General features: G+C 50.8%; 14 protein-coding genes across 14 annotated transcripts; 5 read left to right on the top strand and 9 right to left on the bottom strand.

Annotated features, from left to right (window-relative positions):
* Positions 1–276: 276 nt before the first annotated feature.
* BU24DRAFT_467368 (SET domain-containing protein) lies at positions 277–2,154 on the bottom strand (the record flags this gene model as incomplete). Its single annotated transcript, XM_033532437.1, has 3 exons — positions 277–1,299; positions 1,359–1,667; positions 1,843–2,154. 3 exons carry the CDS (start codon positions 2,152–2,154, stop codon positions 277–279), a joined length of 1,644 nt encoding a protein of 547 aa, XP_033378204.1.
* A 376-nt stretch (positions 2,155–2,530) lies between these two features.
* Positions 2,531–3,913, bottom strand: BU24DRAFT_427893 (putative thioredoxin). The gene is made up of 2 exons (XM_033529340.1): positions 2,944–3,913; positions 2,531–2,896 (listed from the first exon to the last, which is right to left on the bottom strand). Exons 1-2 carry the CDS (start codon positions 3,682–3,684, stop codon positions 2,822–2,824), a joined length of 816 nt encoding a protein of 271 aa, XP_033378203.1. The 5' UTR covers positions 3,685–3,913; the 3' UTR covers positions 2,531–2,821.
* Positions 3,914–4,067: 154 nt separating this feature from the next.
* Positions 4,068–5,410, top strand: BU24DRAFT_455064 (Brix-domain-containing protein). The gene is made up of 3 exons (XM_033531353.1): positions 4,068–4,153; positions 4,238–4,443; positions 4,500–5,410. Exons 1-3 carry the CDS (start codon positions 4,140–4,142, stop codon positions 5,255–5,257), a joined length of 978 nt encoding a protein of 325 aa, XP_033378202.1. The 5' UTR covers positions 4,068–4,139; the 3' UTR covers positions 5,258–5,410.
* Positions 5,411–6,485: 1,075 nt separating this feature from the next.
* BU24DRAFT_357282 (general substrate transporter) lies at positions 6,486–8,164 on the bottom strand (the record flags this gene model as incomplete). The annotated part of the gene is made up of 2 exons (XM_033523943.1): positions 6,486–8,013; positions 8,067–8,164. The coding sequence occupies 2 exons, from the start codon at positions 8,162–8,164 to the stop codon at positions 6,486–6,488; spliced, it is 1,626 nt and encodes a 541-aa protein (XP_033378201.1).
* Positions 8,165–9,114: 950 nt separating this feature from the next.
* Positions 9,115–9,269, top strand: BU24DRAFT_427890 (uncharacterized protein; the record flags this gene model as incomplete). Its single annotated transcript, XM_033529339.1, has 1 exon — positions 9,115–9,269. A coding segment is annotated over one exon (155 nt), but the record flags the coding sequence as incomplete, so codon positions are not given.
* A 1,205-nt stretch (positions 9,270–10,474) lies between these two features.
* Positions 10,475–12,122, top strand: BU24DRAFT_65877 (dUTP diphosphatase). Its single transcript, XM_033534508.1, has 3 exons — positions 10,475–11,342; positions 11,488–11,660; positions 11,746–12,122. Exons 1-3 carry the CDS (start codon positions 10,889–10,891, stop codon positions 11,854–11,856), a joined length of 738 nt encoding a protein of 245 aa, XP_033378199.1. The 5' UTR covers positions 10,475–10,888; the 3' UTR covers positions 11,857–12,122.
* A 24-nt stretch (positions 12,123–12,146) lies between these two features.
* BU24DRAFT_357534 (Ribokinase-like protein) lies at positions 12,147–13,697 on the bottom strand (the record flags this gene model as incomplete). The annotated part of the gene is made up of 6 exons (XM_033523958.1): positions 12,147–12,692; positions 12,732–12,939; positions 12,995–13,112; positions 13,159–13,371; positions 13,448–13,527; positions 13,633–13,697. 6 exons carry the CDS (start codon positions 13,695–13,697, stop codon positions 12,147–12,149), a joined length of 1,230 nt encoding a protein of 409 aa, XP_033378198.1.
* Positions 13,698–13,805: 108 nt separating this feature from the next.
* BU24DRAFT_65849 (proliferating cell nuclear antigen) lies at positions 13,806–15,206 on the bottom strand. The gene is made up of 5 exons (XM_033534506.1): positions 15,012–15,206; positions 14,920–14,960; positions 14,441–14,870; positions 14,094–14,383; positions 13,806–14,040 (listed from the first exon to the last, which is right to left on the bottom strand). Coding segments are annotated over exons 1-5 (780 nt in total). The 5' UTR covers positions 15,013–15,206; the 3' UTR covers positions 13,806–14,022.
* A 252-nt stretch (positions 15,207–15,458) lies between these two features.
* Positions 15,459–16,235, bottom strand: BU24DRAFT_427887 (uncharacterized protein). The gene has a single exon (XM_033529338.1). It carries the CDS (start codon positions 16,106–16,108, stop codon positions 15,767–15,769), a length of 342 nt encoding a protein of 113 aa, XP_033378196.1. The 5' UTR covers positions 16,109–16,235; the 3' UTR covers positions 15,459–15,766.
* BU24DRAFT_65861 (uncharacterized protein) lies at positions 15,737–16,751 on the top strand. The gene has a single exon (XM_033534507.1). The coding sequence runs from the start codon at positions 16,177–16,179 to the stop codon at positions 16,687–16,689; it is 513 nt and encodes a 170-aa protein (XP_033378195.1). The 5' UTR covers positions 15,737–16,176; the 3' UTR covers positions 16,690–16,751.
* BU24DRAFT_427885 (uncharacterized protein) lies at positions 16,630–17,172 on the bottom strand. Its single transcript, XM_033529337.1, has 2 exons — positions 16,909–17,172; positions 16,630–16,851 (listed from the first exon to the last, which is right to left on the bottom strand). Exons 1-2 carry the CDS (start codon positions 17,025–17,027, stop codon positions 16,815–16,817), a joined length of 156 nt encoding a protein of 51 aa, XP_033378194.1. The 5' UTR covers positions 17,028–17,172; the 3' UTR covers positions 16,630–16,814.
* On the bottom strand, positions 16,875–17,931 carry BU24DRAFT_66131 (uncharacterized protein). The gene is made up of 2 exons (XM_033534509.1): positions 17,417–17,931; positions 16,875–17,365 (listed from the first exon to the last, which is right to left on the bottom strand). The coding sequence occupies exons 1-2, from the start codon at positions 17,754–17,756 to the stop codon at positions 17,061–17,063; spliced, it is 645 nt and encodes a 214-aa protein (XP_033378193.1). The 5' UTR covers positions 17,757–17,931; the 3' UTR covers positions 16,875–17,060.
* Positions 17,932–18,525: 594 nt separating this feature from the next.
* On the bottom strand, positions 18,526–19,143 carry BU24DRAFT_427883 (uncharacterized protein). The gene is made up of 2 exons (XM_033529336.1): positions 18,805–19,143; positions 18,526–18,744 (listed from the first exon to the last, which is right to left on the bottom strand). The coding sequence occupies exon 1, from the start codon at positions 19,086–19,088 to the stop codon at positions 18,870–18,872; it is 219 nt and encodes a 72-aa protein (XP_033378192.1). The 5' UTR covers positions 19,089–19,143; the 3' UTR covers positions 18,526–18,744; positions 18,805–18,869.
* Positions 19,144–21,302: 2,159 nt separating this feature from the next.
* On the top strand, positions 21,303–23,647 carry BU24DRAFT_65584 (uncharacterized protein). Its single transcript, XM_033534503.1, has 4 exons — positions 21,303–21,552; positions 21,619–21,809; positions 21,875–22,353; positions 22,408–23,647. The coding sequence occupies exons 1-4, from the start codon at positions 21,504–21,506 to the stop codon at positions 23,531–23,533; spliced, it is 1,845 nt and encodes a 614-aa protein (XP_033378191.1). The 5' UTR covers positions 21,303–21,503; the 3' UTR covers positions 23,534–23,647.
* Positions 23,648–23,772: the final 125 nt, after the last annotated feature.

Here is a 23,772-nt window from a genome sequence, read left to right as displayed (position 1 = left end):
AAGAGCCTGGAAAGGTGAACAGGTATGACCGCGCGAAGTTCAATGGGCATGGAGAGGCGAGGCTTGAATGACGAAATGATGAGTCCTGCACGGTGAACGTGAAAGCATAAGCAAGAGTGTGAGTTCGTTGGAAGTGCATCGAAGAACGAAGTGTTTGAACTAATGTACTGCATGTGAATCGCAGCGCTCTCTCACTTTCACCCTCATTTTCACCAGCTACCGAAGCTCATCAATGCGAGCCATCTTCGTTCGAGCGGTCGATGACCGATGTCACTCTCACCGAACAATCGCCTCTAGTCCAACATCCAGATCATCATTAAACGGAATCTTCTCCTCGAGAATGTCCATTTGCTCAGATCCCTCCGTGGTTATGATTGTCGGATCATCCACACCAAGTACTGCACACAATGCGCTTTCCACCTCCCTAAGCTTCTTCTTTACACTGATCGTGAAAGTATTCTTCCCACCATGACTTTTCTCACACAGCCCAGCGGTCTCCCGCATGAGCATGAGTGCAACCAGAGGCATCTCCACGCCAGGTATGATCGGCGCCTCCTGTGAAAAATAAAACGCAAGCATGGCCGTACTCCACGTCTGCGTCACGCGAGCGGGATGAAAACTCGTCCGTTGAAGCTTAGGCATGACATATCGATAACGCACGAAAGACTGCGTAAACGCTTCTCGATACTTCTGCAGCTCGAGCAAAGCGTAGATGCAGTCATCTCGTAGCGAGGGATACGGTTGACGATGGATTGGCCAGAGTTTGGTCTGGCTACAGATCGACATGCCTTCTTTCAGAATCCGCAGAGAATCTGGAAATCTTTCTTGCAATTGTGCTTCTCGGTGGCACTCGAAGGCCTTCCCCTGGAGCACCGCAACATGCTTCTCGTCCGCCGATGGCCCGACGTAGTTCGCAGGGTCGTCGAGCAGAGCTTGCCTCCCGCTCATTTCTTTCGCTTTCGCCTTCCATTCCGGAGCCAGGTCCTTGGGTGGTGTTTTCCATTCGTCTTCTGGCGCTGTCGTGCCCAATTTACACTTGCTACATTTGCAGGTGAAAAACCATCTAGTCTGAAGATCCAGCTGACGGCGTGCGTAAGGGAGCGTAGTATCGCAATATGAAATCAAGACTTCCTCGTCCTTTTTGATCTCTCGGAGCGGGCGGATCGAAACCTGCGGGCCGTCCATCATGATGAATGCATTGGGGTCGCACGAATGGTTGATCCGGCACAGGTGTGGATCGATCATGATTCCCATAGGATCCAGCGAGGGCGTGATAATCGTCAAACTATTCGCCAGCACCTGCTCTCCCACATCAGCCATCAAGCACTCATACAAGCCGGAGATTCTCGAATACTGACCCTCCCAAGCATGCTAATCACAAAATCTCTGTCAAACGTGTTCCCAGTCCCCGAGTAATGCAGCGCCCCCGTCGCCATGAGCTCGATATCACTCCACACCTCCGACATCCTGAAATGGTCCACGTGCCCATCGAGCTCACACAGCATCGCCCACGTCCGATCGTCAATGAGGCCGTTCTTCCGCCTGCTCAGCATGTCGATGATCGCGAATACGGCCTTGGGAAGTGACCTCCCGGGCATGCTGTTGATTGACTTCAGTACCTTGCATTCGTACTTGTGACCTCTTTTCCAGGCGGCAGTTTGGCATTTCTATTTGTTAAAATCATTAAAACCCTTTATTCCCAGGAATTATAGAACTAGGGAATTGAGAATTGAGGATTGGGAATTGAAACTTGATAAATGATAAATAATAAAATTGGAAACATGGCAGTAGCAACAACTCTCACCACCCTCCCAAAACAACAACAACTAAACTCAAACTCACCTTCCCACAATACCTCACACTCCGACACCCCGTGCACACATCCACCCTCGCATCCTCGGGCACATAAAGCCTCGCCCCGAGCGCCTCGCCGTGGTCGGCATGCGGCATCGTCGTCCACAGGAAGCAATTCGAACACGTATCTTCCAACCGTGAGACGTCCAGCGATGTCCCGAGCGGTCTTTCGATCACGCTTATCGCGTCGCCGGGAGCGAAAGCGCGGTTGGCGAATAGGCCTTTGCCGCTGCCGGAGGAGGCGGCGTCGCAGATGGGTGAGCGGGCGAAGTAGACGTTTTCGTTGGGGCGTTGTGCCATTTTCACTATCTCTTTTATTTTTGAGTTTTGACTTCCTTTTCTTTCTATTCGATTTGGTACTTTGAGTTTAGGGGTTGGGGGGAATTGATAGATGGAGAGGATGGGAAAGGAAGGTAGGTGTGGATAGTGGAGGAGTTTTAGAGGTATCGGGAATGTAACGATCGTGGTTGGTCGGAGTCTCCATCCTGGAGCGTCATTGGCTCTGTAGGTGTCGCGTGCGGAGTAGGAAATGGTTCTGGAAGGACCAACCGTAGTGTTCCTAATATCCAAGAAATATCATAGAAGAAGAATTACAGATATGTTTCATGTCTTTGATTTCGAGATTCATGTACGGGCAAGAAGGGTTCGGCGATTCAATAATTTACAATAAACCTTTGGAGAATATCATCGTTATTTAATTATTGTCCTACATAGGTCAAAGATTTTTGTATCATATAATCGGCGACTTGATGAGGTTGGAAATCCTGTCGCCGTCATAGCTGTCGTAACTTCTTTGATACGTCGATATAGAAGAAAGATTTGTATTCATGGCTCATTGGTATTCCCAGACATAACTCCCGAAAGCCCAGCCATCCGGCTTTTGCTCAAGATCCACGGATGCAGAGCGTCTCTCTCTAGAAGATATAAGTCTGCCGTTATAATTCTGTCCCGTAGCATCTCATGCTATCTAAGCAGCAGCAGCCTGGCCATTAACAGAATATTCACGCAAGAAGTCTGGGTCATTCTCAAACTCCTCAGTGACCTGCTTGCTGTTAGCGTCGAAACAATCACAGTCATGATTGGACTTACAATATCTAATCCGCCAACGAGTTCGCCATTGACCCAGACTTGGGGGAAAGTGGGCCACTCCGCAAATTCCTTGAGACCCTGTCTCACCTCGTCGTCGGCCAAGATGTTGAAGAAACCATATCGAATTCCCTTTTCTCGAAGTAGTCCAACTGTCTTCCTGCTGAATCCGCATTGTGGCTGGCTAGGCGTTCCCTTCATGAAAAGCATGACTGGTGCCGCCTTGACGAGTTCCCCGAGCCTCTTGAACAGCTCCTCTTGGCTGGTCTCGCCGGCCTCGGGTGCGGTGCTGGAATCGCCGGCTGTGGGCGCAAGGGATCCTGAGCCATTTGCCGCGCCATTCATAGCAGCTTGCTGGGCTGGCTTCGTAACGGTTTGCGCTGGTGGTAGACTGGATTTATTGCCGGCTCCTGCATATCGCTCAACTGCCGCTCGGACTTTCGCTGCGTCTGAACCCGAGACCGTCTCCTGTACGCTTCCATCTTTCTGGAGGACTATGTAGGGAACTGCTGTAACGTCATATTGCTCCGAGATTTCTGGGAGCTCTTCAGCATTGAGGGAGAGGAAGGCGATGGGAGCATCTGTGGAATAGGTGCTGGCGAGTGCAGAAAGGACTGTTGACATTTGTTTGCACGGAGCGGCCCATGGTGCGTGGAAGTAGATGACTGCGAGTGTTGATTGTGGGATCGAAGATATGGTGGAGGCGAAAGCACCCTCATCTGGGATTTCATGTACACTTGCCATTTTGGCGATGGGCGAGGAGCGCGGGGTGTCGGCGGGGGGGTATGGAACGTCGAGGCAGGAGCAGAGTGGAACCAGAAGGAGGGTAATCAATTGGCGATAACGTAGGAAGACAAGGAGAGATGGATTTATAATGTGATTATAGTTTTAAGAAAGGCAAGGATGCGAGTGAGAAGAAAAGGGAAGATTCCGCAATCGCAATGGCGATGGATTACGATCTGATAAAATATAATGGTATGATTAAGTTAACTAAGGTTGTGACCTCTGACGTGCTATTGGCCCCACTGGCCTATCTGGGGATAGCCGATTACATAACACTGCCTGGCCATGCAGCAGAACAGACACGGCAGATCGGTTTCTCCGGAACTCCGTCAAATTTTTGGTTCGCCCGCCGAACTTTTTGAGATTGCTAGGACTCGAGAACAAATATCGTACCCTCGCTATATCACAACGCCAAGATGTTGAAGACAGCGTAAGTGCTTCTCTTTGTGTAATCTCGTATAATCAATGGTATCGAGAGGCATAAAATGACAACACGAACTGACCATTCGCATAGCAAACCCAAAAATGCTCGCGCAAAGCGTGCCATGGACAAGCGTGCGCCGCAGCAGCATGAGAACCCCAAGACAACCCTCTTCCTCAGCGCAACCAAGACCTCTGAAGTCCTGAAATTAGTCGTGTCGGACTTGGTCTCATTGAAACGCCCGTTCGTCGAGAGATTTACTAAGAAGAACGACATCCATCCTTTTGAAGATGCAACTTGTACGATATCCCGCATGTCGAGTTTTTTTCCAATACATTTACTAACTCTGCCTAAGCTCTCGAATTCTTCTCCAACAAGAACGATACTTCCCTCCTTGCTCTTAGCAGTCACTCGAAGAAGCGCCCTCATTGCATCACCCTCATTCGAACATTCGACTACAAGATCCTAGACATGCTCGAGCTCTATGTCAACCCGGACACATTCCGCCAGCTCAGCCAATTCAAGAACGGCAAACCCGCAATTGGAATGAAGCCCATGCTTTCTTTCCACGGCACAGCCTTCGAGTCTCCCACGGAGACCAAGTATACTCTCGCAAAGTCCCTGTTTCTTGACTTCTTCCGAGGCCAGGACACTAACGAGGTGGACGTGTCGGGACTCCAATATATCATCTCAATTTCTGCTGAAGAGGAGGAGGAGGGTCTCCCTTCCCCAAAGATCCACCTCCGAGGCTACTTGATCAAGACCAAGCGCAGCGGGCAGAAGCTCCCACGAGTGGAAGTCGAAGAGATGGGACCGCGCATGGATTTCACCGTCGGCCGTGAGAGGTTCCCTGACCCCGACATGCTGAAAGAGGCGATGAAGAAACCCAAGGGCGCAGAGCCAAGGACGAAGAAGAACATCGATATGGACATCATGGGTGACAAGGTCGGCAAGATCCACGTCGGAAAGCAGGACCTCGGCAAGATGCAGACCAGGAAAATGAAGGGATTGAAGCGCGGCAGGAACGAGAGCGATGGTGAGGATGACGCGACCATGGTTGAGGAGGCGTCCGATGATGAGGAAGGCCGAACGCCGAAGAAGGGCAAAGTCTGATTGCTACTGTACGGTCAAAAAAAAGGCAGCATGGCATATGGCGTTCAGGCATTTCGGGGGCGTTCTTCGATGATATACCACCATTCGCATGGTCGATGTTAAAATCATTTATGTTCTATCTGGATAACAAAAGAACTTACTACCGTTTCGTGCAAAATTCCTACCGCTACTCTGTGAAATTACATGAACATGCAAAAAACCTGAGGATGGAGGATACAACTTGGCCTTTTTCCTCCACTCCCAGTTTGAACTGCTCGACAACCCTTCTTTTCGTTATCGCCCATTCGAAGTCGGATGCACCAAAAGCACTACGAAACGTAACACTCAATACAGCTGCCGATTCAACACAGCTCTCTCAATACTCACTAACCACATCCTCAGCCCTCCAGACGGCTGTCTTGACCTTGCATAGATTTATAACACGATCCTTGCCATGACCTACCTAATATTGCTCCTCACGCAAAATGAAACTTTCCAACATCCTTTTATAACATTGATGTAATATAGACTCTATCCTTTGTAGCATCCATTCAACTGACCGGTAGTTACATATTCCATGGACACGAAAGTGTGAAGATCAATGCACATTCAAGGAGGAAACCACAACCGCAATTATCGAAGTGGTTCATCAATTGCATCGCTGACAAGCGTACTCAGCGATTTCCAAACCCCAGCGGACAGGACAATGTCGAGGATGGAGATAGGTGGTGACAGCCATTTTCTTTTGAACCAACTTCGATTAGAGTAAGGTATGTTGTCAAGTGTGATGCTTGCATGCACCTTCGACTCTTTCTTCTTCTTTCTTTTCTTTCAACCATTCCAGTTTATTGTCGAGTGAGAAGATGTGACTTATTTGCTCACTTGTCTTACGCGTTGCTGCTGAGAAGAGCGTGGAAAAATTAATGGTCTTTTCATTTGACTGTTTTCATCAGGTGAGAAAAATTTCCCCTCTCGCTACCTATGAAGGTGTGGGAATAGGGAACTGCTTGTGAGCGAGCAATTAATCATTCACTATACCATGTACAGGCAGCGAGTCACTTTGTGCACAGTAAGATGAATTGTTTTAACAGTTGGATTCGAAAGGAAATGAGTAAAAGGTTCATATATACACGTCGAACTCCCCATTTAATATTTACATTCCCTTGGTCGTAACCTCACACCTTGGGAAAAACGCCAGTAATAGTCATGTATGCCATGCTTCTCAACATTAAGTGTCTTGATCCATCATCTATACGTCCAAATGCTTCTCGGTCATGTTGCCCTTGTTCTCGGAGTGGGCGACGCTCCTCTTCCTGGTAGCCTCGTTCTCAGCCTCAGCCAAGCTCAACTTCCTGCCGCCGTTCACGTCCTGGACATCCTGGAAAGAGACGGTAGGAACGAAGCCGGGGGACTTCCAGGCCTTGTCAACCTTTGCGTAGAGCTCGTCGACCTGCTCGAGGGCGAGTCCCTTGGTCTCGTAGATCATGGCCCAGACGAAGAAGATGCAGATGAAGCAGCAGCCGCCCCAGATGAAGAACACCTTGGCACCGAGGTTGGCGTCACCGGGCTCGTTGTTGACGAGGTAGGGAGTGGCGTAACCGATAGCCCAGTTAAGGAGCCAGTTGGAGGCGGTGGTCATGGAGAGAGACTTGGCTCGGACCTTGAGAGGGAAGAGCTCTCCAGTCACGACCCAGGCGACGGGTCCCCACGAACTGGCGAAGAAGAAGATGTAGATGCAGACGAAGGCGATCAGGGCCTGTTGGGCGGCCATGTTCTCAACACCGACGACGGTACCAGTGATGGCGACGATGAACTGGCAGACAGCCATGCCGATAGCACCGAAGAGGAGGAGGTTGCGGCGACCCCACTTCTCAACGAGGTAGAGACCGGGGAAAGTGGAGGCAACATTGATGGCGGATGTGATCATGCTGATGATGAAGGGGTTCTTGATGCCAGAGTTCTGGAAGAACGAAGTGCCATAGTAGAAGATGAAGTTGACACCAGTGAGCTGCTGGAGAGCCTGAAGAGCACATCCAGTGAAGAGACGTTTGCCCAAGTTTCCTCGGAAGCAGTCGAGGTAAGAGGCTTTGCCGAGGCTCAGCTCATACTCGTGGTTGGCGTTGATCTCAGACAACTCTTCAAGGAGAGCAGGGTGATCGACGTCAAGACGGCGAAGAACCGAAAGCGACTTAGCAGCAGCTTCATGACGGCCCTTCTTGATGTGGAAGCGAGGCGTTTCGGGAAGGAAGATACATCCAACGAACAGGATGATAGCCCATGCGAATTGGACTGCAATGGGGATGCGGTAAGATCCAGTGTCGTTGCGGTGCTTGGTTGCGTTGTCGACAATGGCTGCAAGAAGAAGTCCAATTGTGATTGCGAGTTGGTATGCACCGACGACGGCACCACGGATCCACTTAGGTGAGGTTTCGGACTGGTAGAGAGGAATGGTAGCACTGATCATGCCGACACCATAGCCAGCAAAGAAACGACCAGCAACGAAGAGAGGAATGTCAGTGGCAACGGTCTGGAGGATGACACCGATGCAGAAGACGACATTGCAAGCAACCAAGCCAAGTCGGCGACCAATCAAATCTGCTACAGGTGCGGCCGTGAGGGCGCCAAAGAAGGTACCAGCGGAAAGAATGGAAACAATCTCGGAAGTTTGTGCAGCGGTGACATCGGGAAGATGATCTTTGGGGTTGATGTAGCCAGTAGAGAATTGCTCCCTCCAGTACTTCATGCCCAGAATGCCGCCAATGGTACCAGTATCATAACTATCAACATGTTAGCCCTGTGTAGATCCAGATGGGAACACGGTGTAGGTTACCCAAACAACACGCCGCCAAAAGCGACGAACAGACCGACCAGGATGGCTGGCAATGCCGATCCGGCAGTGCCCTCAGGCTTTTGAATCAGGAAACCCATGATCCGGGGTATTGGGAATTCTATGTAATGACAAAGATTGGTGGAGAAGAGATGGAGGTAAGTGGATGTGATGAGCTGGAGAATGGAATTGGGGAGCGACCTGAAGCTCCTTTAAGTAGATTGTAGATCTCAACCTTGGGTCAACGGCTTGACAGGCTTGACATGCTTAGCTGGGGACGTGATGGCTTTGCTGGGGACTGGACCGAGGACTGGAGTCACGAGTACAATCATTGGGTGATTGGAATAATAGCGTGAAAAGAACATCTGGGGATACCGTGCGGGCACCAACAAGGTCTAGTCGAGTCGGGACTGTGTGCAAATACATCTGGACGTTGCATCAAGCGTACATCGTACGGAGCAAAGGTGGGGAGGATAATGTCCGCGGTACGCCATCCACGAACTCCACACTAGCTCCAGGTTGCTAGCTCCAGTTACATCGGGGTTATGGTGTAAATTTCGAATGAGTAGGGATCACCTCATTGCGATGAGAAATAGAAGGACACTCAACACGTGTCGACCTGATGATGTTGTTGCAGTCAGACGGGCGCATGACGTTTCTGATATTTCAATAACGTTACAGACCCACCTTGAGGTTTCTTCGTTGCTATCATGTTCACACGTCTACGATGTATCTGTGTGGTTAGTAGAATGTACTTCTCACGCAACAAGATGCTGGCCAGGTTGAATTGGAGAACACGGAGTATGGGGTGGCGTAAACAAGATTTGGCAACATCGGGCACTAAGGTCTTGTCTAAATGCTTAGCGGGCAATGGCACGGTCTACAAGATGTTGGAGATGTCGACCAGGTAGCAGTGCCACCTACGGCACACTTGCCCGACTCCTCGAATCAAATCTTTTCAAAAGAGGGTTTTACCAGGCCGATCGTGATTTAGCTCATCCTGGAGGGCATTTCTGATGAGAAACCCCGCAGTCGCAGTGTCTTGATCAACATGGCTTTTCTCAACAGAGGGAGAACCAACCCCGGATGTTGGCTTTCTCCAGACAGCTCAACAATTATGCGAGTGAGGACATGCAGACCTCCTCCTTGTACTACTGCCGCGCTAACTGCGTGTATGTCTATGCATGAGGTGAGGTACTCCGACTGCGAAGCAATGAGCATCATAGGTGACGACTCCCAGCAAATGCATTAACCTACTTAGGTAAAGGGAAAGAAGTGAGATGGAAGAAAATAATGGCTCTAGCAAGAGCCGCGTGGAAGCACTGTCGTGCGACCTCACCGTGCGTCCAATTAGTAGCCAAACCTGATGCGACGGTCGAGGGACAATTGAAAAAGGACGAATCCGGGCCATTGTCGACTCGACTTGGAAAGATGTGATTAGACGAAAGACTTCACCTCACTGTAGCAGCGGGGCCAGCTCCGTCAGTCTGGGTGTCATGATTTGCTACTGGCGTGATGTAGCCTCGGGCTAGTCGAGCATGAATACGGTCTCGGCCAGTTACTAGTGTAGAGGAACGGTGCTGGCGTTGCAAAAGCGAACCTGTTGGACGATTTCCCGGGAGAAATTTTCAGGCACTAGTAGAGACTTTTGCTGACAGGTACGAAAATAAAGAAAACTCGTCTGGTCCAGGGCAAAACAAGAATAATGCGGCTCAAGTCCTAGGCTGAGAACAGATCGGCGACCCGTTCCCCAGCTGGGGCGCGCAGAGCCGCATTGTAAATCTTGAATAATCTCCAGGTCACAAGATCAGGCTTCAGGAGAGAAACACTTCGGCCTCGGTGGTTGGTCATCAGTGGTGAGCCACGGTTGTGGAGATGTGGGATGTGAGGTCCACGCCCCCATCGCGTGGTTTTCGGTCATGTCCGAGGAATCTTCGTGATCTTTTCTCTTCTTCTCTCTTTTTTCTCTCTCTATACAGTAGAGGCTGTGCGTCATTATTGTCGTAGACAGGCGTCTTTTCGCATGCCGGCATCCCTAGCTGGGTGGTAGCAGGCAGGGGCAACAGAATCCCCAAAGATGCGGGATACCTCGGCGAAAGCAAAATTAGTAGTATTGGGTCTCGAGAGCAGGTCAGGAACGATCGATCCTGTGACCAGCATGCACGCAACAACAATGGACTTGCAGTGCTCCATACAGAAGACTAAGTTGAAATAATCTCTGTTCATGTTTGTCTAGAAGGTAGGCGCGTCGGGCTGGTTACCTGTTAGCTTCATGTATCTTCTATACATAGGAGCTCAAGTAGCAAGATTATTCTGTAGCTAGGTAGTCAATAGTCTTAAAGCCTCTCAAATTGATAGATTTGGCATTAATTAGATACTAACAAAGGGCCAACCCGATGGACCAGGAGCCTACCCACTGTAGAAGAAGCGGGCGCGAATTGTCGAAACAAATCATAGCAGCTTCCCCTTGTCAGCAAGCACACCTAAAATTGCAAGTCACACTCAACACCTGACTGAGAGCATTGGAAAATTGAGTGGGAAAGTTACTTCAATGGCAAGTTATCGAGATTCCTTGTTAAGCGGATGATGAATCCAGGTCCCTGGGCCATGAGTTGACAATGACGTGCACGGTGTAACGAGGGAAGGATTGAGGCTCTGCTCCGCGTTCCTGAGAACGGTGACGAGGAGGAAGTCGTGCGGAACAACCCCGCCCAATCAACGCGTCGAATCCACTTCAACCCCACAACGCGTCCTTGCACTCCTCACCGCACATTCACCCTTCACCATCTTCCAATCTCCAAAACCTCCTGCCGACACACACAATAATGTCAGAAGAGACCACGACGCCAGCACCAAACACTCACGAGCCACCATCTCTCCCCGCCTCCCCACTCCCCAAACGCACACGAGTAATCGACCCGACGCCCCTCGCCCAACAACCCTCCTCCTTCCCCCGCGGTTCCGACTCCGGCACCGCAACACCAACGCCCCTCGCAATGACCCTCGAGCAGGACCAGCACCACCCCACACATCCCATCGGCAGCGCGACGGTCTCTGCCCTCCAGCCCGCTGCCCCCATAGCCCCCAGCATCGTCGCTGCCGCCGCCGCCCAGATGCAGCTCCAGGTCCAGCTCCTGAGTGACAAGGCATCTGCGCCCACCAAGGGCAGCGAGTTCGCCGCCGGTCATGATCTGTACAGTGCTCGTGACGTTGTCATCCCCGCGAGAGGGAGGGCGAGAGTCGACACCGATATCAGCATAGCAGTGCCTGTTGGAACATGTGAGTGTCATGCGGTCTCCTCCGTACCGTTGCCGATGTGACAACAATTGCAATTGCAATTGCCATTCGGTTTTCCAATTGGGAATTATATTCGCATCCGCAATGCGAGAGACAAATTGCTGATTTCGATTTCCCCATTATCAAGACGGCCGCGTTGCTCCCCGCTCCGGACTCGCCGCCAAGCACGGCATCGACACGCTCGCCGGCGTCATCGATGCAGACTACCGCGGCCAGGTCGGCGTCATCCTCGCGAACCTGTCCGACGTGGACTTTGAGATCAAGGTCGGGGACCGCATCGCCCAATTGATCGTCGAGAAGGTATGGAATGCTCAGTCCTCATGGTCGTGAACGGTACATTGTGTGTGAATTGGGGGGAAATGCTAATGAGAAATCTACGTTGCAGATCGTCATGCCTAGCGTCATCGTCGTCGATAAGTTGGAGGAGAGTGTGAGGGGCGCTGGAGGATTTGGCAGTACGGGTGGATTTGGCTCGGCGCCTGCCAATGGTGCTTGAATGGATACCTTACGAATAAGCAGAAGCGCATGGTGTAGTTGTCTGATAGAAGGATCGAAGGATTAAATAGGGCTTCAAAGAAGACCTCCACAATGAGATATGCCAAATAAAAGACAGGAATACCTTTGCCAATGATCAAGAATAGGGATGTTACAACGTAATATTGGTATCAACCACGCAGACATGCTCAAGTCACCACAGTGAACTGGCGGACTCTGCTCCTATCTAATGTCTATTGGTCAATCGAAATGAATATATTTCGTCCCAAACCTGTTAGCTCAAGGTTAATCTCAGCCTCTCTTCCCGATTTCGTTCTGAACACTCCTCGGCTTGAACCGCTCCAGCTCGGGAGGATCAGTGAGCTCCTTGAAGAACCTCACTGGTTTCACCTCGGATGCATTCATCAGCGCGAGATGCCTCCTCTTTGCTCTTTGCTCTTCCGCTTCTGCGCCCTGTCCACACCCCTCCTTCTCGACCTGGGCGTCGTACTTTTCCATTTCGGCTTCGCATCTAGCCGAGGTTGCGGCGAGAATGGCTTGCATGGATGCGAGGACTTTCTGGCACGCTTTTGCTAGGGGAAGGTCCTCAGCGGCAACATCGTCTGGGGATTTCCAACTCGCCCGGCTCGAGAGGTCTGGGGTGGGCGAAGCATGTACGGCTTCGATCAAACGGGGGATGGTGAGTGCTGCAAACATGTCGCCCGTTCCAGAAAAGAAAAGTGGTATCTGGGGTGTATCAATGCGAAACAGACGAGGTTTATGGTCGGAAGTAGATGTGGAACCTATTATAGTTAGAGTCTCAACCTCTTCGGCCTGGCCGTCGGCTCTCGAAGCTATCTTGGATGTAGCTTGTTCAGACAAATTCGACGCATCTACGCTCTGGCCTTGCGACTCGGAGGGCGTTTGTGCACCAGACACAGTGGTTGAGGCTGGCTTAGATACTGGCCGGGAAGGTATTGTCTGGTTATCGCGGGTTAGTCGGAGGGAGGTGATGATGATGTGTGGCACTTGGTATTTCTTGTGTAGAATCTCTATGGCGGCGGCGAGGGAATCGAGGTCCGTGATGGTGGTCTCGGAAAGGGTCCTGGGAAGATCAGGTCAGTTTCCACAGTTATCACCCCCGCATTTGGGTAACGTACTCCGCTTCGAACTGATTGGGGAGAATGAGGTCTGCCTCCCGCAGAAGCGATTTGTATTGGGGCACTTCATCTTCGGGAATGTAGAGTTTGCCATTATCGCCCATGACTGGATCCAGCACTGTGCGCGGTCAGCGGTCGCCCTGAAAGTGACGCACGCGACTCACCCCAGAAGAAGCTCCCCGGTTTCGTGACAGAGTTATACTTGAGGTCCCTTGCGATCTTCCCGACTTGCTCCACTGCCTCTGCACTGGGCATGTACCCAGTCAGTAACATGTCGAAATGGTTCAGATTGCTCTGTTGCAACCCCTCGTATAGATCCGCGATCTCCTGCGCCGTCGTTTTCGTGCCCTTGACCTGCTTGTATGCGGTATGATTGCCTAATGACAAGCGCGTCAGTACCAATTGAACGATACGTAGACAAGGCGATTGCCGATCGGTGAACATAAAACATACTGTAATGCACCGTATTGAGAGCCGAAACATCACATCCTAAGGACTGCATGACGACCGTTGCCATCTTGTTGCCAACATAGCTGGACATTAAGTTCAGTCCTCATTTTCGTTTGGTGCAATTGCTATTCATACCCATGGACGACCTGTCGCATGATCAGCACCCTCTGAAAGAAGTGAAGAAAGACATGACTCTTACATGACTTGCGATTGCTAGGACTCGCGTCTCCGGTATCACATTCCCCGAAGTCATGTTATGCGCAGTAGATGCTGGGATACCCCAAGGTGATATAATGCGAATTGTTGATATGAAGACAAGCAGCGGCGCAAAGTTGTGGTATCTGTCAGGTTGTATTGTTGATTTTTCGTTATCTGCTCGACCCGACGCGCTGACGTCGGCGGGGCACCTCCCGCGTACCGACGGTCTGGAACCCACTCCACGAAACACACCACACTGATATTCTACCATGCCAGTTCCGACCCGAATAACACTTTCCGTCACAAACATATAACGCTATGATGATCTCCCATTGTATCCTGAAGACATGTAATTAATTTCGTACGCGTCCGCGCTGCAATTATTCCTCGTCGCCAATCTATGGTGGTCGTTAGTATGAACAGTGAACGTGCTACAGTGCTCGGGTCATACCTTTGGTGCGAGGTAGAACCTCAAATAACTTCCACTCTGGAGGCCGTACTCGACGAGAAGTGGGACCTCATTCGACAAGCACAGCTTGACTTGGGATGACAAGCCACTTGCTTTGCAGAAGTTGACGAGATACTTGAGGGAGAACGTGAGAGCGACCGGCTCAGACATGTCAATCTCGACGCTGTTCTCGTTCTTTTCGACGTCCGTATTGGACCTGAGCTGAATGGAGCCCGAACCAATGTCTCCCGATGCCTTGAAGCTGACACCCTCCTTTGTGCACTCAATGGAGACTATTATCCGTAGTCAGTGTGATGATCTAAATTGCTAGAATCCTTTAGTAGACGAACCAGACTCTGACAGGGCGCTGAGATCTCTGCAGATGCGCTGGAACTCGGCAGATGGGAGAGAAATAGTCGCAGCATATTCAGTCTCGGGGATTCCCAGATGCTCCTGATCAATATCCATGAGCTTGATGTCGTACTCGCTGATCCTGTCCACATCCTTGCTCTCGAACACCAGGTTGACGACATCAGGTGCATCTTCGGCCTTTATTGTGAGGAGGTCATCCTTGCCCGCAGCGCGGAGGACCTTTGTGAGCGAGCCGAGATTGATGCCAAGAGCGATGTTGCGGTCGCATCGGTAGGGGGAGAAGGCGTCCGACTTCAGCATCATAGACACGAGCGCAACGTGGGAGTTGTCCATGGCCTGGAGGGCAAAGCCGGAGTCATTGCAATCGAAGTTGCAGTCTTGGACCAGATCCTTGATAGCATCCACCACCTTCAAAGTGTTAATCATGTTAAAGATGTGGGTGCGATTTGTGTCTTACATTTTTCAGAAGCTGAGCTTGTTCTAAGCGTGCCTCAAGCACTGGAGAGTGTTAATACCCATCGCGGGTGTAAGAACAATTGTTATACGTACTGGTTGCTGATACGAGTAGAATATACTGTTATGATCGGTGTTGGGAGTTGGTATGGAGCTGGGAGAGAACAGCAGTGCGTGAGGTGAAATCTAGGTAGATAGAGGGACAGGCGGAAAGTGGTCGTGGGGAAAGTCGCGAGCGACGCGATCTCCCAAAACGCGTCGCGGGCTGACTAAGGAAATCAATTAAGCTGGCGTTTGGGGGTATCACGTGATAGCTAAAGGAGCACAGGCCAGGCCTCGAGCATACATGTGATGGGCCTCTTGGATCTGGGACATGTACCATTGAGCGCAAACTACCTAAGTAATGGCTGAAATTGAATTGGCATTGGAATCATTTCGCAAGTTAAGACGCCTCAATTGTTGACGCTCTAGCATAGCTGTTGGAAGCCGCAATGGCCATCGAGTTCAGATCCATGGTTTCAGGAGTGGAACACACTGTGATATGGGTGTTTGGGTATCTTTATTATGAATGTTTCTGAACGCTGCGAAATCACCAAGTGGGGTGAAAAATAGCTGCGCCATGAGTCTATGTGACAGTAGACTTCCCGCTCTTTATCCTGACGACACCCAGTTGATCCCGTAGAATCATCCGAAAACGGAGCAACGGCGCGAGGCGGCTGCATCAACCCTCGTTCGAAAGACACATGCCCAGGATCCACCCTCGACATGGCATCTCTTCCTTCGTATATTTTGCCTCCGCCGCCCCTGCCGACACTTGTTAAAATTCCCGCAAGCCTTCCTTTCTCGCCTCCTCAAGCCTGCACCAGACCATAGAACAGCGTCCACGTAAGAACAAACCCACTGAGCCCACCGAAAACCTCGCCGGCCCACAAGTCTCCCAGTGGCCTATAGAAGTACTCTGACGGTTTGCCTTCCGCCCTGAACGCGAAGATCATCGCCGAAACCACCAGCGTTCCGACGAGGTAGAATATAAAGCCAGGGTACGATTCCAATCCGAGGGTGCCCGCAGCGACACCAAAAAGTGAGGCGGTGAGGTTTCGAATGTTCGAGACGACCTGTGGCAATGTCAATGAAACCGGGACTTTCAGGAGGATACGCGTGGTGATAAAGCCGTGCTGAGGTGGGGGGCGCATTTACCTGTGTGTTGTGCTGTACGCTCGTTTGCACGATCGGGCTGATCGCCAATTCCCTTTCTTCGTTCATGTTGTGTGCGAGAGTATTTCGTGTTGATTATGGAAGAGATGCGAGGATTCTCTGGACGATTCGATCTGAGGCGCAGTGCAGTGATTACACAGTACGGCTTTCTGTCGGCGTCCGGCCGTGGAGTCGGGATATTCTCGGAATGCTGTGTGCTTCCTTTCTATGTTACGTACGGAACGGTTGTTTTCGGTGTTCGAATCAATGGATAGAGTGGAAATGGCAACGAGGTGTTCACCTCTTCTGTATGAGAGTAGGGTTGTGGTTGGGAACGAGTTTAAGGTTCATGGAACTAATAGATGTCACGGTTGGAGCCGAGTGGTCCGGGCGCGCTGTGGAACAGCTGGGTTCATTATTGGTCTCCGTGGGGCATGGAGATGTCTCGCCAAATTTGATTTATTGGTTAGGAAAGAGTAATACCTGGATTGTATGCAGCACTGTTCAAAACAAAATTCACAGGGGCAATAATTTACTAGGCAACTTCGTGTTTTATCTCGATGACAACATGAAGTTCTAATTGCGATCAATATACTCCGTAGCCATGCAGACACTTTGCATATTCCAACCAAAGATTCCAGACCAGGGTATAGTACTAGCAACAAGTTTTGAATAGCGAAACTGGAAATGCAAAACTGAAGCGATCTATCCTTCCAAGACGACTCCATAATCCTCGAGATATCTATAGAAAATTAAAACGTCAGCCTCAAGATGCAAAAGGAGATGCATCTCGACTTACTGTTCGAGGGGGCTCGGGAGCCGGAAATCCTCTATATTCTTCGCTGCTCGGAGGTACTCGAGTGCTTGTCTGAAATACGTTTCGTTCGATCGAGGCGAAGAAACGTTCCCAAGACTCATGAATGCTTCTGCGGCCTGTAAAAATTGTTGATATCAATGCTGTCTCAAACAAAACAGGCACAAACTTACGTCGCCTAGAAGAGAGCCGGTCAGAACATCTTGTGCGCGCGCATTGTCAACAGCTCTCTGGAGATATTCAGTCGCTGGGAGCAAGATGCCTCTAGCCTCGACGTAATCAGCCGTGTATAAACGCTCCTCGGCTTCGGCGACTTGTCTATTACGATCGCCTGGAGATGTAGAATAACATAGACTCGCACCACTGCTGCTGGATTCCGGATCCGTGAGTTGTATCTTCGCAAGGCTTTTCTGGGCTCGGAGGAGCCAGTTCCGCCCTATCACTATGATCATGGTTAAGAGAGTCAGGCGCGCCGCTTGGTAATGCTACTTACGTTCCAAGACTCCCACCTCGTTGGGGTAAAGGGAGAGTAAGCTCAGTGCCTGCCTCAGACACCAATTTCCAATATCTAGCATTCCACCATTGTCTGCGTCGGCGTAGGCCACGCGCTGGCAAACCCGTATCATCTGTATTTGGCTGGCCTTTCGTCCTTGGTTCGGCGTGATGCTTGACATGTCCGTGGTAGCGATTATTGTTCTGATGATGCGTAAATGATCTCTCCAGGACTGTGGGTCAGCGTCGAGCATGGCATTCACCAGCTCTATGTTGGAGTCGATATCCACAATATCATGGTGATCCATTTCGAGAGACTGGGGTGCACTGGACCGGCACATGGTCAGTGTCCAGGATAAGAGCCAAGTGAAGACAGGATGTCTGTCAAAGGGAAGGGATTGGAAACACCAAGGGGGGGAGAGAGAAGCTTCATAAACGGGCTACAATGTTGAATTCACTGTAGCGCCAAGGTGCATGCGAGTGTGAACCGAGAGTAGTCATGGGAGATCCATTCTTGTATTTAATCGTAGTGAGAACGGGACGGGTTCCAAGAACACCTAGTGAGTTTGGACCAACCTCATTTGTCTGGCAGTGCAGTGGATTTTGTTCCTAGAAGAATCGAGAGTCTCACTGTGGCTGCCGAGGTGGGAAGCATGAAACCACAGCAGCCCTACCATACATCGGAAGAGGGTTCATTCTTGCAGCATATAGGGCCTCGTACTTGCCAGAAAGCGCAGTCTAGACAGAATCCGACCGCTGTACTCGCCATACACTAGAATGTAATGGTACAAGGTGGAGCCCCCACTCTGAGAGCTAGGACAGGATTGCCATGCGATACCTACCGTGACGATGGCTACGAATAACGGGGTGGTGTTTACTGGGGTTGGACAGCCTCGAGATAGTATTTTGGGTATCGAAGAGAAGGGCCGACACGGGAGTTGTCGACAGAATGAGCGAACGTGAGGTGGGGGGCACCCAGGGACGATCTCGTCCACGTTCACGGGTCGCATCGGAGAGAAAGAATAGACCTTAGTCTACCATCACTAATAGCTGATATATCAGCCTTAAGCCGATCATCATGCACATACAGGCAGGCCGATTCGTCGCTGATCATACACGCACATTTGGTTGAGCCTACGGGCATGCAGCAGCACCCAACCGTCTACCATGACCCTCTTTTTAGGGCACGGCAGCTGTACCGAAGCCTGTAACAGTAGTGAAGACAGAAATGGTACGAAAAGCCACTGAGCGCAGAAATAGCGAGAAAAGCCACCGCAGGAGGATCGTACGAGAACGAGTTGCAAACTGCAGAGTAGTGCGATGGTGATGGTACATATTCAATTCGGTGGTCCACTACAGCTGAATACTGGCTAATCGGACGAATGGCAGCGTCGGATGTTTTATTACATGACCTGACATGGCCAAATTGATCACGGGCCGGGAGGGCACAGATGCTATGAATACGCCCATGGACATCCGATAATTGCTATGAATGAAAGACGGAGTGTCACTGTTGCGCACAAGGTCACGATAGGCATCGTAGGGAGGGTCTTGTAGATGAGTAGTACGGGGGGTCGGGGATTGAGACACTGAGTCGATGATGGGACAAGAATCCGATCTCCGAGTCCGCTCAATGCATCGATAGGTAGTCGACGGTTGGCTCGTTGGTTCATGTTGCGTGTAAGGGCAGGGCTTAGGGCTGTGGTGTGGTGCTACCTGGTATTCGAGTTCAAGTCAATGAATGCATCACCAAGCAACTACCCCAGATTGCTAATCGGACGGTTAGTTACCTGCAACAGAAACGGCGTGTTTGTGTTATGGTCCTCTGCCGGCAGCCGTGTGAAGATGCAGGATATGGGAATGATCTACCTGGATTCGATGATCTAAAGAAGATACGAGGCTTATTCGCAGGGCTGGCGGACGCCATCTGCTGCTGTACAACACCGAATTTTGGCGTACGTCACCTTCACGCATGGAACGGAAAGCAAGTGGTAGCTGAAAGCATCCGAAAAAACCTTGATTAATGGGGACCAGACGTCGAGACTCTTTGAGATATCTACGAGGAACTCGACCAGGTTGTGGACCCGATTCTACTAGTCGTGCAAGAATGGTGAATGGCTGGATGGGCCTGTTGAGAGCTCCATTCTGCCATTCATACCGATGATGATTATGACTACAAGATTGGTTATACTTCCAAGTCTTCCCAGTCTTCCACTACAGTTCCACATACCTTCCAGCCAGTCTTTTGTTTGACGAGCGGTTGGAGAGGGAGGCATATGATTGGCCATAGGGATAAGCCACTCAGGGGTGGGGGGCCTGACAGAGGAATGACATAAGGAAACCGCACTATTATTAAGTCTACGCAGAAAGAAGAAGATGATAAAACAAACAAGACAGATCGGACACAACCAGCCGACTGAACCAATACGAGCCGATCTAACCCCAAACAAACTACCCATTTACCTGTGTGTGTGTGCATACAAAGTCAGTATTAATCACTCGCAAGTACGGAGTAGTTACTCTGGATAATTGTTAAATTCAGCAAGTACGGAGTACGCCGTAGCTAAAAGCAAAATCTTTTCATCCTGTTCCATCGTTTGCATCGTTTTCGTTCTTTCCACGCGATTGCAATTCCGCAAGTGCAAGTGTAAGTAGTGTAAGTGTAAATGTAAGACATTACCTAGCAGGCTAGCACTCGTGCACTCCCTAGATACCGAAGAGGTTAGTGGGACATGGGGTTTCCACTAGTACCAAAATGTACAGGCGGTTAATCCGCCCAATCGGGGTAGGTTCATCTCCGCAGGCGAACGACCGTTGACTGGAACTGGAACGTGTAGTCTTGTATGTACACAGTACACAGTACTTGTCAGTGGCAGTCACTAGTACCGAGTACCGAGTACCGAGTACTTGTCTACTTGTCCAGGGCTACAGCCTACAAGTGCATGTAGATAATCAATTACTGCAATGAGGATATGCTGGGGAAAGGAAATTAACCATCTTGTCTAAAGGGGCCATTCCATTCATTCCCATGTACTCCGCACCTTATTATTAGTATTGCTGTAATAATTCAGGGACGACAATGGTCGTTCTAGCCACTGCGCATCTACAACAATCTCCCGACCATTCATGCATGCTTGTGGTTCTTGGGTGTGTTAGGGCACTAGGACACAATGTCACTAGGTACTCCGTACTAGGTACTAAGTACCTAGAATCGTATTGGTATGGTACAAGACTACAAGTACTCCGTACATGTGCTCTGGTATACGGCAGTAACAGACCGCACACCGCACACCGCACAACCGCCGCCTTATACCGTTCCGAGACCCTTAGCGGTCCCTTGTAATTATCTCACCCCCGAATGCAGTACGGAGTAATAATAAATTCATCGAGTACTGTGCACGGAGTATGTAAAGTACAAAAGTAGAGAACCAAGTAAGGAGGAAGTACCAGTCATTTGGTATGTGCTATGGAGGTACAAGTAGAGTAGATACCTCCCAGCCGACCAGCCGACCGTAGCGTTCATTTCAGACCGACCCCGTTAACCACCAGTTGACGACAGTTGAAACGTGAGTGGAGTGGCACAGCACCGCACAGATGATGCAAAAGTCCATGACTCCATAGTTAGTCCATCCATACCATACGAGTACCATACCAGAGGAAACCAAAGGGAACCAAACGCCGCGCATCCACCACTGAGAGCCGAGAACTGAGGCCACCACCTTCCTAGTCCGTCCCGCTACTCCACCACCGTCCACCACAACTAAACGTTCACCTTTAAACTACCTACACTACACCTCTACTTGTATCTACTGTCTTTATCCACCAACGTCGCCTTTCGGTTGCTCCCGAAAGACCCTCACTTCCTCGATCGATTGTGACTACTGTACTTGCCACCCACACATCTACTCCCTCGAAACGAATCCCGTATACAATCCCGTACACCAAACCCAAAGCAAACGATATCACACGGGCCGCGCGAACAGGTGACGTGCCAATTGCCTGTGTCCATCTCTGTGTGAGTGTGCGTCGAGACACTCGCACTCCCCCTAACCCTCACCGCACCACCAACCACCACAACATGATCTTGGATGGAGAACGTCATATTCGATGACTCGCCCCTGGCCGAGTTCTTAGAAGGTAAAAGAATTCTCTTCGTGTCACTACATCCTGCAGCAACGTGCGCTAACCGCCCGCCTTCTCCAGGTGAGGGAAGAAGACACACAAGCTCCCCGCCGTCGCCGGTCGCCTCCGCCATCCCTTCAGACGACACACACAATTTCGCCCCGAGAGGTCCCTCAACGCTCCAGTCGCGGATTCGAGAAAAGCTTCCTCGCCCCCTACGCATACACACGCGGGGAAATGGCTCGGTGGCGCGCATACATAGCGCTTGTTCAGTGAGTTTGTCAATCTACAGGCCACTCGCTGGTCGGGAGACCTCCCACTAACCGCAGACTATCAGCGGGCGGTGAATTCTAGAATCGGGCGTGCAGACAACCAACGTTTCCTCGAACACTTCCGATACCTGCTCGTCGCCTCTCAACTCCTCGCCGAGCAAGGCGGTTTACGAGCTCCCTCCCTTCCCAGCTTCGCATCCGACAACCGAATCGCACCCCAAGAGTTCAAGGTCGCCACAACGAGTGTGACCGGTGCCGGCTTGACTGCGGCGACTTCCTTTTGCCTCGTCTGGCTGGTACATTGGTCGCGGAACAGGTCCACTGGTTTCAGCGTCGGCAGGTTTCTTGCCGTATTGGCAGTCTTCGCAGCAGTTGCCACAAGCTGCTACGCCTACATCCGGCGCCAATGGTTACAACACCTCCGACAGCAAGCAGTAGAGGCTGCATCCACTCTTGTCACGAATCTCCAAGCATTTGAGGCGTCAACCTCGTCGAGCCTTGCATTGATCCAGGAGGTCGAGCTTGTCTCAAGGGGTTATCGACTGTAAGTGTTCCCATTCTGGCTAATATAGCCTTCACCTAGCTAACGTTCGTATAGAAGCAGCCCCCTACCCCCTATCTCCCGGCTGGAAGAACAAGGCCAGAGCCGTCGATGCCAACGTCTACGCCGAAGCCTCGGCGCTGCTTTCGCGGACGCTGTACCTGTTTTCGCCGAGCAATGCGGGTCCCTGAAGCAATTGATCGAAGAAGATGATTTGGAGAAATATTTGGATGTGTACGACATCAGCAATCCCGATCTGCAGGAGGCAGCCCAGGGATACTCGCAATCCGAGTTCGAAGATAATGAGACGCTGAAGGTTCTGCGCACACTCCAGTACCGGCTCTCCATCTTGCGGAGAGTCTACCTTTGCTCCCTGCTCGCCCTGGAGGCGGACGGTGGCAAACCTGACTTTGTACGATGGAGTACCGCGGTAGACTCAATGCTCACTTTGGCCGCCACTACCGGCGAGTGGAGCGAGAAGATAAACCGCATTTTGGGCGAAGAACAAAACTTCGTCTTGCCTTCTCCAAGCAAGTCTCAACCAACGCCGAATCGCGAGAAATTGCGCACCTCGGTCCGCAAGCTCGGTTCCTTGTCCCAGGGTATTCGTGGACTCCAAGCGAAGATGCAAATTCTGCGCGAAGAGTCGAATAAGACCTTGGAGGAGTCTGAAGATGTGACTGACTTAAGTTCGCACCTGATGGCGCAATACGAGTCCATTGGCGCGGATCTCAAGAACCTAATGCAGGCGTGGGAAGCAGGCAAGAATGCGCTTGCTCTCAACATCGATAGGCACGAAAGGCGGATATCCCAGGCCTCCAGTGGTTTGAGATCGCCCGTCCCAAGCCTAGGCGGTTTGACAGCAGTTGACGAAGGTAGTCCATCTGATGCCCTCCGAGCGCTGAACGGAGAATTATTGAGTCTCAACCAATCTGCGCCCTCGAGCGCCGATGGCAACAATTCCGATGACGAAGTCTTCGAAGCCATTGCCATACCAAAGACACGTGCTACGATGACGAGAGAAGAACGTATGCACAAAATCCAAGAGGATCGAGTCCGGCAGGCAAGCCTCAGGGAGCAGAGAGACGCGAGCAACAATATGTTGAAAGAGTTGGAATCTGTCATCAATTTACGGCCACAAAGAATGAGCCTGCCTGCTCCAGGTAGGGTAACGAGTCTGTGAAATTATCACTTTCCCTTTTGTTTTGTCTTTCTCTTAATTTGACTAATGAACGTCTCCCAGAGGACCTGTGGGCCTTGCTGGGCGTTTACGCACTCGACACACGAATACTTTTTCCTTTTTTGCTTCCTCTTCAAGTCTTCATCACGACATCTGGGAGTCGGGCGCTCGTTCGAATCTGTCTGTTTCTGCCTCTGTCGCTTCACCGCCATCTGTTCATCTGTCACCTTTTAGGCCAGACC

The sequence above is a fragment of the Aaosphaeria arxii genome (genome assembly GCF_010015735.1).
Source record: "Aaosphaeria arxii CBS 175.79 unplaced genomic scaffold BU24scaffold_12, whole genome shotgun sequence".
Lineage (NCBI taxonomy): Eukaryota > Fungi > Ascomycota > Dothideomycetes > Pleosporales > Aaosphaeria > Aaosphaeria arxii.
The sequence above is the reverse complement of the archived record's forward strand: the minus strand, read 5'-3'. Positions and strand labels throughout refer to the sequence as shown.